This window comes from Genypterus blacodes, unplaced genomic scaffold, assembly GCF_046128005.1.
Source record: "Genypterus blacodes isolate CSIRO-AG114 ecotype Tasmania unplaced genomic scaffold, CSIRO-AGI_Gbla_v1 ptg000101l_1, whole genome shotgun sequence".
Classification (NCBI taxonomy): domain Eukaryota; kingdom Metazoa; phylum Chordata; class Actinopteri; order Ophidiiformes; family Ophidiidae; genus Genypterus; species Genypterus blacodes.
In genome coordinates, this window is record NW_027466905.1 from 299,861 (window position 1) to 317,270 (window position 17,410).

The window sequence follows — 17,410 nt, forward strand, 5'->3', positions numbered from 1 at the left end:
CGCCCCGGGCCAGTTGATCCAGGGTAGGAAGCCTCACAGCGGGCGAGCCGGAGTGGAGCGGAGATCATCAGGGGTGGATCACTGGGAAGCGAGGTCCATCAGCTGGTGATTATTGGCTTTTTAGATGTATTGAAGTATTGGCTCCGCCCAGAGACTCGCAGGTCAGGAAATTTGGAAAATAAAAGGAATATTGGCAAAAGCAAGCGTGCTTCATGTTCCTTGGTTCCTATTCCAGAATCAAATGGACAAATCGCCAAAGAAAACAACAAGAGAAACAAACACACAGATTGAGAGAGGCCAATCAAAAGAGATACTAAGATTAGAACCAAACCGGAGAGAGAAGCATGACACATCTGGAGAGGCACGTTTGACGAGGTGTCCCTCCAAACACGGGGCAGGTTGGACGCGGATGAGACTGCAGGAAGCAGCTGCATCGCTCCAGAACAGCGGGGTTCAATTCTCACACAGCGGGGCGTTGATGAGTTCTGCCAAAGTGTGAATCTTAAGCACACATCTAATGACTCACAGCCGCCGCCGCCCCTTGTAGAGGGAGATGGCTCTGATTTACAGGAGAAGGAGTGTGTGTGCATGAGTGAAGCCCTCAGCTAACGCGTGTTCTAAAAATGTCTCCTTGTTATGAGAAAGTGTTCGTGCAGCTTCTCGGCCGCCTTTTCGCACGAAGGCGCGTTCCGTCTGTTCCCGCCTGCTCCCTGCACCGCCTTCCTCCGCTCAAGATCCGAGATTACCAGGTTTTGTGCCAACGGCGCCGGAGGGGGGTTTGAGTCGGAGCAGCCGTGCCAATGGCCTACTTCAGGCCGGGCGTGCGAGCCGGAGGAGACGCCGCGTCCTCCAGGCGAGCCCGATGACTTTGAACCTCGTCCAAGCTGAAGCGGCAGATCTGTGTCAGAGTCCCTTTGTGATGTCTAATGAACGCCGCCTTCATTTCCTCCTTCAGCCAAATTAGCGGGAATTTTCCCCCTCGTGCAGAGATAAGAGGAGCGGCGGTGTGAGCCTCTACCATCACAGCCCATTGGCTAAGGGATGCCACGCCTCCAAATAGCATCGCCCTGGGATCAGAGTCCTCTCATTACTAATTGATGGAATTCTCATATATTCCTAATAATAAAACAATGATTCCCGCATCCGTGTACCTGCCCGCTCCCTGACCTCTCAGATGGGATTAACACTCCGGGCTGGAACGTTCCGGAGCTTCCCGTCGCCTACAGGCTCCATTATATTTGTTCATTCTGAGCGGCAGAGTTTCTCTTTTGTCACCACATTTATTACTTTAAATGAACAAAAAAAAAAAAGGTTGAAGATAATATTTCCAAATTGCAAAGTGAGAATGACCTCATTAGTCTTTGTTAAGCTTCCTTTAGATCTTAAATTTAATTAGGAGCTCGGCTTTGATGGAACATTTACCAGAGCAGAGCTGTGAATTCGTCTCTCAGCCGTAAATGAATCCTGGTTTGGAGCTCTGACGCTTGCGTGATGTAATGCAGAGATGTGATATCATACGTGTGTGTGTGTCCCTGTGTGTGTGTGTGTGTGTTCCTTCTCCAGGTTGCTGATCTACGGTCTGTACTGCAGCCTCATGGAGAACGCCCAGAAGACCCTGGATGAGCTGATAGCCACGCGCGAGGAAGTCAGGATTAAAGTGGAGGTAACGCCCCTAACCGCGTCTTAGCTCCGCCTACAAACAGCTACGCACGTGTGGTTTCTAAAGGAGTTCGGTGGCAGAATGCGATATGTTGATGTTTATGGAAACGAGGTCGTATAACAAACAGAATACAAACCTGTCAGCGTAAAACAAACCTTCATGACATCTTAGTGTTTACACTGAAGAACTGTTGTGTTTGTTGTCGTACATTATTACTCATTAGTGTCCTAGCACAGCAGCGTTTAAGATATGTGTGTTAATTATGCAACCAGATGCTTGAATACTTCTGTAATGACTCTGGGGACAGAATACAGAGCAGGAAAGTTGCGTCTCTATTCCGGATTATTCCTGGATAACAACATTCCTGGATGTGTTTAATTCCCACTGAGGCCTGGAAGACCTCCGTCCTCCTGTTCCTCCTATTGTTCTAGAATCTTGGTCTAGTTTTTAGGAGGAGGAGGAGGAGGAGGAGGAGGAAAGGGACTGACACCCTTTGGTAAAACGGGATTAAGACAGATCAGCGTCTAAACGTGGGGAGGGAAGAATAAGCAGGGAACGTGAGCTGCTGACAAAGAGGAGAGGAGGCGATTACGGCGAGATGGTCGTCACGGAGACACTTCACCCTCAGAATAGAGGAGCTTTGTGACGTCTCCTCACTGTCTCCGCACACAAAAACCGTCTTCTTTAAGAGGGATAAGTTGTGTCTCTCATAGAAACGCAGCACAAAGCACCGGGGGAGAGAGAATCCTCTAATGGAGCCCGTATACACACACACACACACACACAGATACACACATTCTGCTGTGTTCTACACCCTGAGAGATGTATTCATCACCGTGACTAAGTTTCTGGGTCAGCGTGCGCGGCCGTCGTGTCACTAATGGCCGACACAACCAGGACTTTTGTGCTGTGGAAGAATAAACCGGCCCTTGTTGTTGTTGTTGTCTTTGTTAATGAAGAGCTGAAACCAATAATGTGGCGTCCGGAGAGACGCGAGGAATGAACGAGTGAATCTACAATGGAGCTTTATGCGTTGTGTAATGGCTGACCTGCTGCTTCCTGCTACTTCCTGCTGCTTCATGCTACTTAATGCTGCTTCCTGCTGCTTCCTGTAGGAATGCACGCTCAAAGTCCAAGAGGGGAAGTTCAAGCTGCAGGATCTCCTGGTCGTCCCCATGCAGAGGGTGCTGAAGTATCACCTACTGCTCAAGGTAGGAAACACCTGGGGACTGAAACACCTTTAGACTGAAACACCTTTAGACTGAAACCCCTTTAGACTGAAACCCCTTTAGACTGAAACACCTTTAGACTGAAACACCTTCAGACTGAAACCCCTTTAGACTGAAACACCTTTAGACTGAAACACCTTCAGACTGAAACACCTTCAGACTGAAACCCCTTTAGACTGAAACACCTTTAGACTGAAACACCTTAAGACTGAAACACCTTCAGACTGAAACACCTTAAGACTGAAACACCTTTAGACTGAAACACCTTTAGACTGAAACACCTTAAGACTGAAACACCTTTAGACTGAAACACCTTCAGACTGAAACACCTTTAGACTGAAACACCTTTAGACTGAAACACCTGGGGACAGAAACACCTTCAGACTGAAACACCTTCAGACTGAAACACCTTTAGACTGAAACACCTTTAGACTGAAACACCTTTAGACTGAAACACCTGGGGACAGAAACACCTTCAGACTGAAACACCTTCAGACTGAAACACCTGGGGACTGAAACCCAGACATTTCAGCTCATACCTCCGCAAAGACCCCAAAGAAAGTTACAAACACAAATTATAGAAGGACTGCAGGCTAACTGGTCTGCATGTGTGTGTAGGTGTCACTCCCCCCTGCTGGCTGGTGTGTGTGAAACAAGCCGACCGCTGTAACACCACACACACACACACACACACACCAGACACACACACACACCGTGAATTCACACAGGGCCTCGATTAACAGAGGAGCTGACGAGTTTGTGACGCAGAGAGAGAGTAGGAGAGGGGGAGAGAGAGGAAGAGAAAAGAGAAGGAGAGAGAGAGAGAGAGAGAGCGAGGTGGGGGGCCGAGCGAGCTGCAGGACACTCAGTCGGGGCTCTGAGGTCAAATCAGCCGTGTTCTAATCAGATTAAACTCGCCCCATTTCACCGCTCCCCACAGCTTTGCAGGAGAAGATTAGCATGCTCAGGCCTCGGGGCATTTGTGTGTGTGTGTGTGTGTGTGTGTGTGTGTGTGTGTGTGTGTTCATGCCCGAGGGAACATCTTTATTTAATGTTTTTTCCCGCTTTCCTTTATTTGAGTGATTTGTATTTGATGAAGGAAAATGAATCTCGTTTATTTCATTTTCTCTTTTCTTTTTCTTTTACCAGAATAAGAAACCTAAATAAACTTCTAAACATAAATGTCATGTTCCTGACGGTGCTGACAGGTGTTCAGACTCACAGGTGCCTCTCCTCTGTAACCCCTGGAGACCAGAACCTCCCACACACTCAGAGCTGTGTGTGTGTGTGTGAGGGGGAGAGATGATGATGATGTCGTCTTATTTGGCAGCAGCAGCGTCAATTTAACCCCGGTCTATATTATCTCTTTTCATTTTCGGGAGTTATAATGTGTTTTCATTGTAACAGAGCCGGTGGAGACGAAGAGCGGCTGCTCACATTTTGGCTGCTGATCCAAAAAGTTAATTTCAAGCCCCAATAATCTCAGTGGAGCAGCTTCCTGTCTCCCGCCATCGCAGCCACACGCCGCCCAGCCTGCGTCTTTAACGTGGTATAGTTATAGCGAGCGGTTAAACGTTTTGATTCTCAGCAGAGCGAGGCGACGACACGAGTGAACGCGGCGCTACGACTGAACTTCTGTGGCTTTCTGTTGTAAATAATTGCAATAATCTGCAGGTTTTGTTGACACGGTGTAAACGTGCGTGTGTGTGTGTGTGTGTGTGTGTGTGTTCTCTCTGTGCAGGAGCTCCTCAGTCACTCAGCAGATCGACCAGAGAGGCAGCAGCTCAAAGAGGCTCTGGAGGCCATGCAGGTGTGTGTGTGTGTGTGTGTGTGTGTGTGTGTGTGTGTGTGTGTGTGTGTGTGTGTGTGTGTGTGTGTGTGTGTGTGTGTGTGTGTGTGTGTGTGAAGAAATGACAGTGTGGATAAAAGACTCTGCTGTGATGTAACCGATGTCACAGTGACACGTGCTTCCTCCTCCTCCTCCTCTTCCTCCCTCAGGATCTCGCCATGTACATCAACGAAGTCAAGAGGGACAACGAGACGCTGAAGAAGATCAGCGAGTTCCAAAGTTCCATCGAGAATCTTGTAAGCACTTTAAACCCGGAGCGTCCTCACACCTGTCAATCATCTCGTCCCCAGCTTGTCTCTTATTCCAGATGTGTGTCGCTCAGCGGCGCCCTCTGGCTGTCGTCACCACACCCTGCAGCCTTCATCGCTCTGCCTCCTGCGCTTCCTCCTCCACCTCCAGAGAGTCCAAGTGTTATAAGCTTTCAATCGATCTGGATTGATTAGTGATTGATTAGTTTCTGGGTCGTGTCTTTATTTCTCATCTGTGCTTTGTAAAAATCAGATTGAAGAAACAGTGGATTGACTGTGTGTGTGTGTGTGTGTGTGTGTGTGTGTGTGTGTGTGTGTGTGTGTGTGTGTGTGTGTGTGTGTGCGTGTGTGCGTGTGTGCGTGCGCCTGTGTGTGTGTGTGACCTAAGCAGCAGGTGAAGCTGGAAGAGTACGGGAGGCCGAAGATCGACGGCGAGCTGAAGGTTTGCTCCATCGTCAACCGGACGAAGCAGGACAGGTGAGCGGGGGGAACGGAGCGGCGGAGCGTCTGAGAGACTCTGAGTGAACACAGGAGCTAACGAAGGCGTCTCCTCCTCTTCCTCTTCCTCAGGTACATCTTCCTGTTTGACAAAGTGGTGATCGTGTGTAAGAGGAAAGGCTACAGCTACGAGCTCAAAGAAATCATCGAGCTGCAGTTGTACAAGATGTCGGACGACCCCATGAACAACAGGGACATGAAGAAGGTGCCAGCACACACGCACACACACACACACACACACACACCACAGAGCTTCCTGCCTGCGGCGTCTCCATGGCGGCGACCTCGACCCGGAGCTTGAAGCAGCTTGTGGACGGTCATGTCGGATAAGGAGCCTGTGTTGTTTCAAATCATTCCAGGGTGTGGCGGCGTGCATTGAAGCCCCGCCCACCTCTGCTGTGTGTGTATGAATCAGCATGTGTGTGTGCGTGCTGCATGTGTAACGGACTCTTTCTCTCTGGTGTCTTTCTCCTTGCATGCTTGCCAGTCGAGTGGAAAAATGGTAAGCGGACTCTTCCCTTCTTTTAGATTTGGGGCGGGGCCTTGTTTTCTAAAAGGGGGCGGGGTCATGCTGTGATTGCACGTGCGCCTGATCGGCACTCGGATGCATTGCCAAAGCATGTGAAGCATCTTTAGGGTGATGTTCGAGACGTTTTGCTCACGTTGCTTCTATGTTTACGTCCCTCTCTCGTCTCCTTCCTCGCTCGCTCGCTCGCTTCCCCTCGGCGCCCCCTAGTGGTCGTACGGCTTCTACCTGATCCACCTGCAGGGCAAGCAGGGCTTCCAGTTCTTCTGTAAGACGGAGGAGACCAAGAGGAAGTGGATGGAGCAGTTTGAGATGGCCATGTGAGTCTGAGTCCTTACATCCTGGTACAATCCTCTCTTCTCTCTCTGATCCCTTTGGTTTGAATCCCTTCTCTTGTGTTTGCTTCCATCGCCAAAGGTCCAACATCAAGCCTGAGAGAGCGACGGCCAACCAGCACAACTTCGAGATGCACACGTTCGATAAGAACACAAACTGTCGAGCCTGCAAGATGCTGCTGAGGTAACGACCCACAAAACCCTAACCCCAACCCTCTGGTCCTTTACTGTAGCGTGTTAACATCCACACGCTTAGACACGCCCACTCATCGGGTCAAACGTGCTGTCCAATCAAAACAGAGCTGCCCGTGTTAAGAAGGTGGAACTCTGTCACACACGTCCGCCTTTACTCCTCTGCAGAAACAGAGAGTCGCTCCTTAAAGCCTTCTCCCTTTCCAACACTAAACAGGAAGTGACCCCTGTGATGTCATAGGGGTCAAACTCCCTGAGGTGCTCGCTCCGTTAGGGAGCTGAATGAGTGGGAACCCATCTCTCCTCTCCTCTCACTCTGACTATGAGGTTATGTCACATTTACATAAAGCTGTCTTCAGATAAACACACTTGAGCCTCATCAAGGACAGACTGACCCAGGAACATGTGTGTGTGTGTGTCAGGTGATATTTTTAGCTATGGAACCGTGTAAGTGCAGCAGCAGCGTCGCCATGGTTCCGCTCTGCTCGCTGACCGACGCCGGGCGGCTGAGCTGACCTGGATTGGCGGTGCAGGCGGCGGCGGCGGCAGGGCCCCGGCGCTGCTAGCTACTCGCTGGATGCTAATTACAGCTGTGGCCTCGGCGGATTACGCTGATTTATAGCCTCTGCTATTAAACATGGCAGCGCAGGACGCGGCACCGGAAACAAAACACTGCACTGTTGTACACGGATTTAAATGGAGTGAGTTGATTGTGCGACGGTAGAAAGGAAAGGAGAGGATGTGTTTCTACAGCTGCAGCTCTTTAGCAGCACTCTGCTCACTCCCTTGTGAATTGTACTTACAATAAGTTAATTTACGTCTGAGACACATCCTGTTTGTCTGTGTGTGTGTGTGTGTGTGTGTGTGTGTGCTCCTCAGGGGGATCTTCTATCAGGGCTACTACTGCTCCCGCTGTGGGACAGGAGCACATAAAGAGTGCCTGGAAGTCATCACCATCTGTAAAATCAGTAAGTAGGCGTTTCCCTCTCTGGTTCAGGGCCCTCGTGTGTGAGACCTCATGGGTTTGAGACCCGGATGAGCTCTGACTGAAACACCTGAAGCTACCAACGCTAAATGCCGGCTTGAGTTTTTATTTGTCAGAGGCAAACCAACAAGGAAAAAAGCAAATTCACACACACAGCAAAGTTTAAAATGAAAGAATTGTCTATTATCATGATTACTGATGTGACTTCAGACTTTACAGATACAGATTACAGATGTAGGAACATGTCTAAATGTCTAATGTCTATTACCAATACTTCTTGGTTATTAATCACTAGAAATGAAAAGAAATTGAAAACAAAACTGAGCCATGAAGTTAGAAACTAGATTGACTGCCGTGTCCAGACTCAGACTGCAGACTCTGACATTCCTCTTCTTCTTTGTCTTCTGTTTCAGATCCTCATGACCTGGTGAGCAGATCCTCCTCAGTGACCTCATCACACACACACACACACACACAAACAAGACACACACAGCATGAAGTGAAGCAGATTGTGGTTCTGATTCCTGCTGACTGAGTGTTTGTTTCCTCCTACAGGAACCCGGCCTCTCCTCAGGTAAGTCGACCCTTGTGTTCCAGCACAGACCTCTACTGCCACCTGGTGGAGGTTTGTTTGAGCTCTAAAGCGCTTGGGGCTTTCAGCAGCAGCAGCTGATGTGAGTGGGAGGGAGAAATGGGTGAGATGTTATTTGAAATGGAAAACTGGAAGGACCTTTGACTTCATCTGGCTGCCATGAATTATTCAGCACCCGGGAGAGAAGAAGAAGAAGAAGCTGCAGCTGCTTTTGTTCTCAGTCTTTTGTTTGTTTTTGTGGCATTTTGTTTGCACACTTTCAAGCAAAGAGAAAGTGAAAAAGGTTGCCGAAGAATCTGAGCTAAGTTAGAATCCGAGACACTGCAGTTTCCAGACGTGCTGAGCCTTAATGAACGCCCCGTCACTCACTCAGCCCTCAGTGTTAGCGGCCTTGATTAAGAAGGAAACACCCCTAAACCCCCAAACTGTCAATCATCCTCCTTGTTTCTCAGCTCCGCCTAATCAAACTAAACTAAACTCTCTCTCTCTCTCTCTCTCTCTCTCTCTCTCTCTCTCTCTCTCTCTCTCTCTCTCTCTCTCTCTCTCTCGCCCTCGCCCCTCAGGCCCAAAGATGGTGGCGGTGAGGAACTACCACGGCACCCCGGCGCCCACGGGGAAGACGGCGCTCTCTTTCCTAACGGGCGAGTTCATCGAGCTGCTGAAGGGCGAGCCCGACACGACCTGGTGGGAGGTATGAGTCGGGAACGGCTCCGCCTCAGCCCAGATTAGATTAGAGGAGACTCAATCCAATTATGTGTCCGATTTGGAAAGTAATCAATACAAACTGCAGAGTGTGTCACGCCGTTGTTTAGCGCTCAAATCTCCACATTTGTATCTTTAGACGTCAGTGTTGGCCACAAACTCCAGAATCAATCAGGCTTTAGTTCATCATTATGTCATCGGTGATGGACCTATGATGTATGGCTGTATGAGCGTGGGTCGACACTGCCAGCGGAGGTTCCGGACCTCCCCAGGCTCAGATCATGACCCTGTACTTCTTATTCTAACCTGAGCTGGAGTCTGTCAGACATGCACTACCCTCAGGTCACCAGCAGGGGTCAGTGAGTCGCTGTAGACAATCTGTTATTGTGTCCTCGCCTACAGCAAACCGTTACCTGAGGGCTATAAACCGGCTGAGGCGCTTTCATGCTGCGGCCGTAAACATGCAGCGGCGGGTGACTGAGTCAGTCAGTCGGGCCCGAGCGGCTCGTTCAAGGCCGTTTTGTTGTCCGGAACATTTCACAGCACAAAGGCCTTTAGACGACTCAGTGGAAGAGGCGCTGGCATTCGCCGACACTGAACCGATCCGTCGTCTCTTTCAGACATGTTTGATTAAAACTTTTGCATTGAAGGACGACTCTGTGTCACTAACGTGGAGAACCTGCTCGGGTAGACTTCGCCGCCTGCTGAAAGCCGCAAACGCCACAAACGACTCGCCGCCTGCTTTGCATTTCCAGGCGTCTTTGGTTTCCAGCTGGCTTTGTGTGGGAAATGACTGGCGGACACGTCTACGTAAAGGCGGTGATTTAAAGTTAGATGTTTGCTTATCTGGCTGAATGACAGTTCAATCTCTTCACTCCGCCGCAGTTTGAGTCTGAGGCACGTGAAGCGAGCGCCGGAGGCCGCCGCGTCTCTAAGCAGCTCGTCTAATCTCTCTCTGCTGTCTGACTGAACTGACACATCTGTTCACTTCACCTACAACAACGCAGACTCAACTCTGTGACAGCTTCACATTCTGCCGTTCACTTTAAAATGAGTTTCTGTAAGATGATATTTCACGTTTGTGAGTTGTTTGTCGTTTCGTTTCTTCCCACGTGAATTCTTCCTCCTCTTTCTTTCTCCTCTTATCTTCCAGGGGAAACTGATGCAAACACAGAAGACTGGATACTTTCCCAGCACGTGTGTAAAGCCTTGTTTGGACCCCAAGGTAAGATCTCAAAGGGACTAATCCTCCTCCTCTTCCTCCGTCTATGTATGGGGCTTATGTTCTATTTCTTTACATTCTTTCACTTCTGCTTATTCGTCGCAGCCCTTCCAGTCGTTCTCCAGTCGACAGTCCTCAAGGGAATCAGACTACTACGGTTATCCATGGTGAGAGCCTGCAGGAGCCTAAAGGGGCCGGGTTTAGGATCCTGATCCCAGAATTACAATCAAAATGAAGAAAATACGTCGTTTACATTAAAGCTTTTAAGGCAAAGTGCAGATTTCCATAACATCATAGTGTAAAAAAACACATTCGTCGAGTTCCTAGTTTCATTTGCTGCAGCACCACTATGCACAGTGAATGAAAACAGGCAGTCCCTTTAGGTACTGCACATCCTCAGACATCCTCACACACAACAATCCTCACTACGCTCATAATACTAGCTGCCTACAATCTGTTCTCTGAGTATACGTGACGTGTTTCCTTTACTTCCTTGATGGAGGTATAATTCATTCGTGACTCTCCTCTGCAGGTTTGCGGGGAACATGGAGCGGCAGCAGGCGGACAACCTGTTAAAGTCGCACAGCAGTGGGACGTACCTCATCAGGGAGCGGACGGCCGAGGCGGAGAGGTTCGCCATCAGCATCAAGTGAGTCCCGCGGTCTCCCTGGAGACGGAGCTCTCAGGGGAGATCTTATCTCCGTCCCACGGGGGAGCCGGATCCTCACGGGACGGCCTCCTCCGCTTTTTGGTTTCGTCTTTTCACCTCCCGAAAATGACAGCTCAGTCATTTGCTTTGTAATCTTGTGTTGAGCGATCCTGTGGGAGCTGCACCCTGCTGAGATGTTTACAAGTCTGAGTCTGAGCAGATGAATACTTCAGACAAGAAACAAGAATTAGATTTCAAAAGCTAATAGAGTTTCTGAAGCGCTACTTGAGTAAAAATGTCCATGTCACATAAAAGAGGCTGAACTGAGACCCAGCGTCCTCATACTACATTTTCTCTCCCTTATACATCAGTGTGCTTAACTTAAAACCTCTTGTCCTCATGTCTGGGTCTCAGGAGGACCATATAAGGTACCAGTGCGTCTGGATCCTTCTCATCCTGGTGTCTTTGTCTTCACGTTATTGTTTTTCCAGATTCAACGATGAAGTGAAACACATCAAAGTCATAGAGAAGGACAGCTGGATCCACATCACCGAGGCCAAGAAGTTTGAGAGTCTGTTGGTAAGAGCGGGCGTACTTAAAGCACCGCACGCAAACTCAAATCAAACACTGACACTTCTCTCTGTGTTTCTGTGTGACACATCAGGAGTTGGTGGAGTACTACCAGGCCCACTCGCTGAAAGAGAGCTTCAAGCTGTTAGACACCACGCTGCGTTACCCCTACAAGTCCAGAGAACGCTCGCTAACGCGGGCCAGCACGCGCTCACCAGGTAAGCTAGCTCGCAGAACAACAACAGAGCCTGGATCCACTTTCACCAGAGCTAACAGAGGACAGGAGGAGGGAGAGAGGGAGGGGGCGGGAGAGAGAGAGAGAGAGAGAGAGAGAGACGTGAAGGACATCTGAGGCGACAGAATGCCTGAGGGGTTCCAAAGACGAGGAGGGAGAGGGACAGCGGTGTCCAGGGATCGCTTCTCAAATACGTCCACAGTTATAAACTTGAGAGCGTGGACTTTGAGACGTGCTGGGCGAAGCGGTGGTGGTTGTCATTCTGCCTTGACGGAGGTTATTGCAGGCGGCGGCTCGTCCTCGTCCCTCACTGCAGCCTCACGTTACTCAGGCCGGTCAGAAGACTAACTGTCATATCCTGTTTTTCAGTGAGAGCGCTTTCTAACGCGTCCTAAACCCGAGAAAGTGTTTCTATTTGGCATTAACAGAGGCGTCCACCAGGGGGCAGACATGGTTCTCCTCAGTTGTCAGTTTTGAAACTCTGACCGGCTCTAACTTTGTGAAGAAAGATTTGATTTGCAGTAAAGTTGGCATAGGAGCTCAGAACTCCCTATTGGACCATTTTGGGAACATTTGTGAACATTTTGAAAAAACAAAATGCTCCAGCGTGCGTCTGGATTCAGATCACGTCTGGCTGAAGACTGAAGCTCGGCGTTCTCCTGTGAAATCGGCGACGCTGACCTGAGAATGAGCTCCGTGTAACGAGAGATTCTCAGACTGAGACGGTCCAGATGGTACCGATCAAGTCATCACACTTAGAGTTCTGCAGTTGGTGCCCAGGCTGCGTATCGGCAGAGCAGCCAGAGCGGCACAGCAGAAGGTAAGAGATGATGATGATGATGATGATGATGAGCGAGCCATAGAACGTCTCACCTACAGCCTGTCACTCATGCATAAAGTCAACACGCCGGCCTGATTCTCTTCTTCTGACGGTGAATTAACGAGGCAGAGCGCTGGTCTGATCTCGTCTGATTGAAGGGTGCCGGTTCAAATCCCCGTCTCATCATAATCTGAGCCGATCTTCCGTCCTTTCTGCCGTTATGGACGCATCACGGCGGCAATGAGTGAAGTGGGGCCGATACGCCGCCGTGCACTGACCCGTCAGAGAGCTCTGTGGGGCGTTGGCACATTACCCAGAATCCTGTGCAGTGGCTCGTCTCCTCCGTCCATTAGGAGCGAGTGAGTGATGGCCGCCGCCCCCTCGCTGGCTGACGTCCCACACTGCTGACATTCCTCCCATTTTGGCTCAATCTGGACTTGAATGGAGACAATTGAGTCTCCCCTGATGATGAAGATGATGCTGCTGCTCTCTCTTCCTCGCTCTTCCTCTCTCTTCTTCTCTGTTGAAGACGTCCTGACTCGTCCCCCCTCGTGTCTCTGCTTCGGGCACCTTTAACGCGTCTTCATCCCCCCTCCTCCCCTTCTTCTTCTCCTCCTCTCAGCAGCCACCTGCGCCTCCTACAACTTCTCCTTCCTCAGTCCGCAGGGCCTCAACTTCTCTTCCTCTCAGAGCCCAGCTCCCTTTTGGTCAGGTACTTCTTTCCTTTCCTTCCTTTATCTCCTGCCTCCTTTGTTACTTCCACACCTCCCATTCCACCTTCTTTCCTTTTTCCTTTCTTTCCTTTCCTGCATTCTTCCCTCCTTCTTCCATCTCTCCGCTCTCTGTCTCGTCTCATTCCTCTTCCTCTTCTCTCCGTCTCGCTGCTGCTCGTTTCCTTTAATGTCCTCGCCGTCCTCGTCCTCGTTCATTTTCCTCTCCGGCTCTTATTTCATTAACCGGAACATTTTTGCATTTTCCCAGGGATGACGTTCAGGCCATTAAATCAAACTTCCATTTCCAGCTCATTGTCCTTCCTCCTCACGCTCTTGTTTATCGTTGTGTGACTTCATCTTCACTCTCTCAGCCTTCTCCTCTGATTCATCCCGTCGTGTTCTGTATGCAAAATGTATCCGTGCTCGTGGTGTTGAGGTATTGTTTTTGTTTCCATGCCGACAGTGTTCACTCCCCGGGTGGTGAGCACGGCGGTGGCCAGGTATAACTTTGCGGCGCGAGACATGAGGGAGCTGTCGTTACGGGAAGGCGACATCGTGAAGATCTACAGCAAGATCGGCGGAGACCAGGGCTGGTGGAAAGGCGAAGCCAACGGGCGAGTGAGTATGGGGAACGCCAAGCGGGAACGCCGAATCTCCATGCCGAAATTCCAATTTGGTCTCCGTCCTGAATCCGTACCTGACTTTCATCCCAACTGAGTCTTGTCCAAAATCTCATTTCCTGTCACGCCCGAAACTGAGCCGAGTTGGCGTCCGCCCCGCCCCCGTCCGGGCGCACAGCCCGACCTTACAGGCTAAAGCGCGGCTGCCGTCGGAATGACTTGGCACAGGGCCGGATATAACGTCAGCGTTTTATCCTACAGGATGTTTCTCCGGCTGGCTGTAAATTAGTGGAGTTTTACGAGTTTCTCCACTTAAACGTTATATTGCTTTTAAGATCTTTACCGTGGGCGTGCGGCCCCGTCTGAAGTGTAGGTAGCAATCTCATCTTCATTGTATCAGGCCCACGCGTTTCCATCTCCCTTTTACTGTTTATGGCTCCTCGTCAATAAGCGGCGGCGGCAGCGGCGGCGGCTTTCGGGGCTTTTACAGGCTCGTCTTCGTTATTGTAAAGCTCCGTCTTATCAGCGGTGAAATAAAAGGAAACGCTGACGTGTGCGAATGTGTCGCCTCCACGTTTCCGCACCGGAGCGTTTCACTTCTCAGCCCATCCGAAACTTTGCTTTGGCGCTGTACTTTAGTGCTTTAGTGTCACTCTGGAGCTCTAACTAAGTAGGAGAAGATGTTGCCTAGGAACAAGGAAAAGCTGTCATGAGTCAGCATTTATTATGAGGATAAGTTAGATAATCAGCATCAGCTCGTAAAGCACCCAGGGGCCTTGTGGTTGATCATATCTTCATCTTTATGGATCCAGTTTGTGTTTCAGTGATGTGACGTCGCTTCACGTTTCAGATCGGCTGGTTTCCCTCGACCTACGTGGATGAAGAAGGAGCGCAGTAAGGAGCCTCGGATCGGACGGACGCCGCCGCCGCCGTCGCCGACTCCCTTCAAAATCAGGAACCGTCTTATCTACTGTCGTCAGAGGGAAGGAAACCTCCCGCTCTCCAGGAAAACCACGCCAGGAAACCAAACTTGTTTTTTGCTGGAATCCTCGTCTGTTGCTTTTTTTACCGTCAGCGTTTCTTACCCCCGTTTCTCAAATTTTCCAATTATGCATTGGCTTTGCTTTGTTTTGGTCTTGATTTCTCTGTGGAAACAAAAGAGAACTTGCCGCGCGCTCTGCAACGGGCGCCGACTCAGCAGAAGGTGACTGTGGATAGACCCCCCCCCCTTTGTTGCAGGTCTAAGCGAGGGGGGAATAAATGTACAGTATAGATAATTTATTGAATAGAGATTATTATCATGACTAATGATTATTGTGAGTGAGGAGGGAGTTGAGTCCAGTGACAGCAGCCGACGGACGGGATGAGAGGAAGAAGAGGAAGAAGAAGAAGAGACAGATGCTGTTTTCGCGCCGACATGATTTTTTTGCCTTAGTTGTCATGGTGATGCCTGGTGGGCTGACACCGGTGGAGGGAAACGACTCGTCGACCGCTTTTACTTCTCATGTATGCATGTGCCCACACACACACACACACACACACACACACACACACACACACACACACACACACATACACACACAGACCCATGTGCAGCACGGTGCCTTTGAAGAGTCTGCCTGTAGGAGATCATGTCCATCCCCCCACGCCGCAGGACGTTACTGTTGGACGCCCTACAGGACGGGAGAGAACAGACGCCAAGCACTCAGCTGTTGGGACGACACACTGTTGAAACACGTTTCAGGCACGTTTGGCTCGTTCTGGGCCGGATGCAACATGAAGACGTTCCTCCCTCCCTCTCTCCCTCCACGTCGGCGTGTCATCGTTTTATTTTGCACAGAATCAACGTTTCGTTAACTCTATGATGAACTGGACCCAGAAGCCAAATCCACCCACGTGTTTGCGTCCACGTGGATTCTGACTCTCGCCTTATTCACAGACGATCAGGTGACGGGATTCTTTATTTTTAATCCTTTTGCGTGGAATACATTTTGGTGCCGTGCAGCCCAGTAAAATTACAACAATGTTGGATGCTTTTAATCTGAAGGAACGCTTTGTTTGTGCACTAAAACAAGAAAAGTCCAATTCAATCCCTCCATTATCGATTATTTAAGGAGGCGCCGCTTCCTGTTTGCATTTATTTCTCAGCCTCTGTCAGCGAAATCTGTCGGTGACTTCTGAGGATTCGTATGGCCGTCGTGACTCAGTGTGAGCAGGTTGCACTGTGAGGGAATGTGTGAGGAACATTCAGATTCAGTGGTTCTCAAACTGCAGTGCTGCCTCCCTAACGAGCCCAATCATCAAATACTGCAGCAGGATCGAAAAATATCCTGATCAATATTTTTTTTTAATTATTTTTTATTCACTTTTTCTGTGAAACAAATTTCCCACTTTTCTCAGTTTCCTCAGCTGTTTTTGTATCTCTTGGAGAAATGTGCAATCCCTTTGTTCGACCACTAGAGGGCATGCCAGTTACTGGTCCACGCCCTGCAGTTTGAGAATCACTCTGCTCCTCCATTGAAACAAGTGATGCACTTCCTTTTACAAATCCAGTTCCTTTGATAAATTTGCTCTTTTATTGGCTAAACTGGTGCTCAGCTATGATTACAGGAAAATTCAGCGGAGGTTTAAACTGTGCAAAAAGGAAAAATAAAACTAAATCAGCGTTCAAAGCAGTGCTGTGCTAAATATTTAAAATTGTTTTAATACATTTTCCTCTTTGCATTCGGCCTCGATTATGATTCACTGCCAGAAACCAAAACAGTGACACATCTATAAAATCTGGATAATGAGTTTGGTTTGTCCCCCCTGAAGCCACTGACCCCAAACCGAGCTGAGTAATAACACCTCACACACACACACACACACACACACACACACACACACTGTGAAATAAGTGCAAACACTTGCTGACGCTGACTGATGGAGCAGAAGACGCTGACGTGTTTACGTCTCTAAACTTTGACTGTCTATGATGTGTGTGTGTGTGTGGGTTGCAAACGCTGCCCCCCCCCTTCCCCTCAACACAAAGTCCTACACTGTCAGTGAAGGGGCCTGCCTGTGGTCTGAAGGGGGAGGGGGGGAGGGGCGTAGTCTCTGTTGATGTAGTGGACAAACACCCATTGCATGTGACTCTTTGATATTTCAACTCCTGTCAGTTCATCCTCAAAAAAAGTACTTAATCGTGTACATTTTTTTTTTGACTGGTTGAGTATTTGCAAATGAGGTCCATCATGAAATAAATATTTCTCTTTTGGTTTAAAGTTGAGGTTGAATTGTTCCTTATTTTCAAAACAAATTTTTATTGAATTTGCTCTTGTGGAAATCTATACATTTATTTGCCCTGTGAATAAAACGAGGTCTCTTGTGACCCAAAGAAGAGCCACCAGTCACCACAAGGGGGCGTGTTGGAGCCAGCAGGGGATCATGTCTCGCCTCCAAACAGCGCCTCACTCCGGGAGCCCAGGGCCGCACATGAGCGAGCGTTGGCGATGATCCCGACCCTTCCTGCACGTATGAGGGCGGATGTTTGTATGTCTACACCTGGGGGACCGCAGGTATGCACACACACACACACACACACACACACACACACACACACACACACACACACACACACACGCACAGTGGATGGAGGCAAGACGGATTTGTTCACTACACTTGAACAACACAATAACTCAAGGCAATGAGGTTCAAAAGCATTGCTATGGCAACAGCCAAATTATGAAAGCGGTTTGGTCGCCATGCGTTTGTCTCCGTATCTAA

At 49.4% G+C, this 17,410-nt stretch overlaps 1 protein-coding gene across 5 annotated transcripts in view; it reads left to right on the plus strand.

Annotated features, from left to right (window-relative positions):
* vav2 (vav 2 guanine nucleotide exchange factor) overlaps positions 1–16,908 on the plus strand; it is a 133,006-nt gene extending 116,098 nt beyond the window's left edge. Inside the window, exons 9-29 of one of the 5 annotated variants that reach the window (XM_076159955.1) lie at positions 1,564–1,663; positions 2,776–2,871; positions 4,631–4,699; positions 4,888–4,974; positions 5,378–5,463; positions 5,557–5,689; positions 5,972–5,986; positions 6,221–6,330; positions 6,428–6,529; positions 7,417–7,505; positions 7,936–7,949; positions 8,078–8,096; positions 8,678–8,805; positions 9,970–10,041; positions 10,144–10,205; positions 10,571–10,687; positions 11,179–11,266; positions 11,352–11,475; positions 12,935–13,024; positions 13,489–13,643; positions 14,496–16,908. In XM_076159955.1, the coding sequence (XP_076016070.1) occupies positions 1,564–1,663; positions 2,776–2,871; positions 4,631–4,699; positions 4,888–4,974; positions 5,378–5,463; positions 5,557–5,689; positions 5,972–5,986; positions 6,221–6,330; positions 6,428–6,529; positions 7,417–7,505; positions 7,936–7,949; positions 8,078–8,096; positions 8,678–8,805; positions 9,970–10,041; positions 10,144–10,205; positions 10,571–10,687; positions 11,179–11,266; positions 11,352–11,475; positions 12,935–13,024; positions 13,489–13,643; positions 14,496–14,543 (1,804 nt within the window). In that variant the 3' untranslated portion in view covers positions 14,544–16,908. Of the gene's footprint in view, positions 1–1,563; positions 1,664–2,775; positions 2,872–4,630; positions 4,700–4,887; positions 4,975–5,374; positions 5,464–5,556; positions 5,690–5,971; positions 5,987–6,220; positions 6,331–6,427; positions 6,530–7,416; positions 7,506–7,935; positions 7,950–8,077; positions 8,097–8,677; positions 8,806–9,969; positions 10,042–10,143; positions 10,206–10,570; positions 10,688–11,178; positions 11,267–11,351; positions 11,476–12,934; positions 13,025–13,488; positions 13,644–14,495 lie in introns of all 5 variants that reach the window. The other 4 variants (XM_076159951.1, XM_076159952.1, XM_076159953.1 and 1 more) reach the window with 4 other exon arrangements.
* The last annotated feature ends 502 nt before the right edge of the window (positions 16,909–17,410 follow it).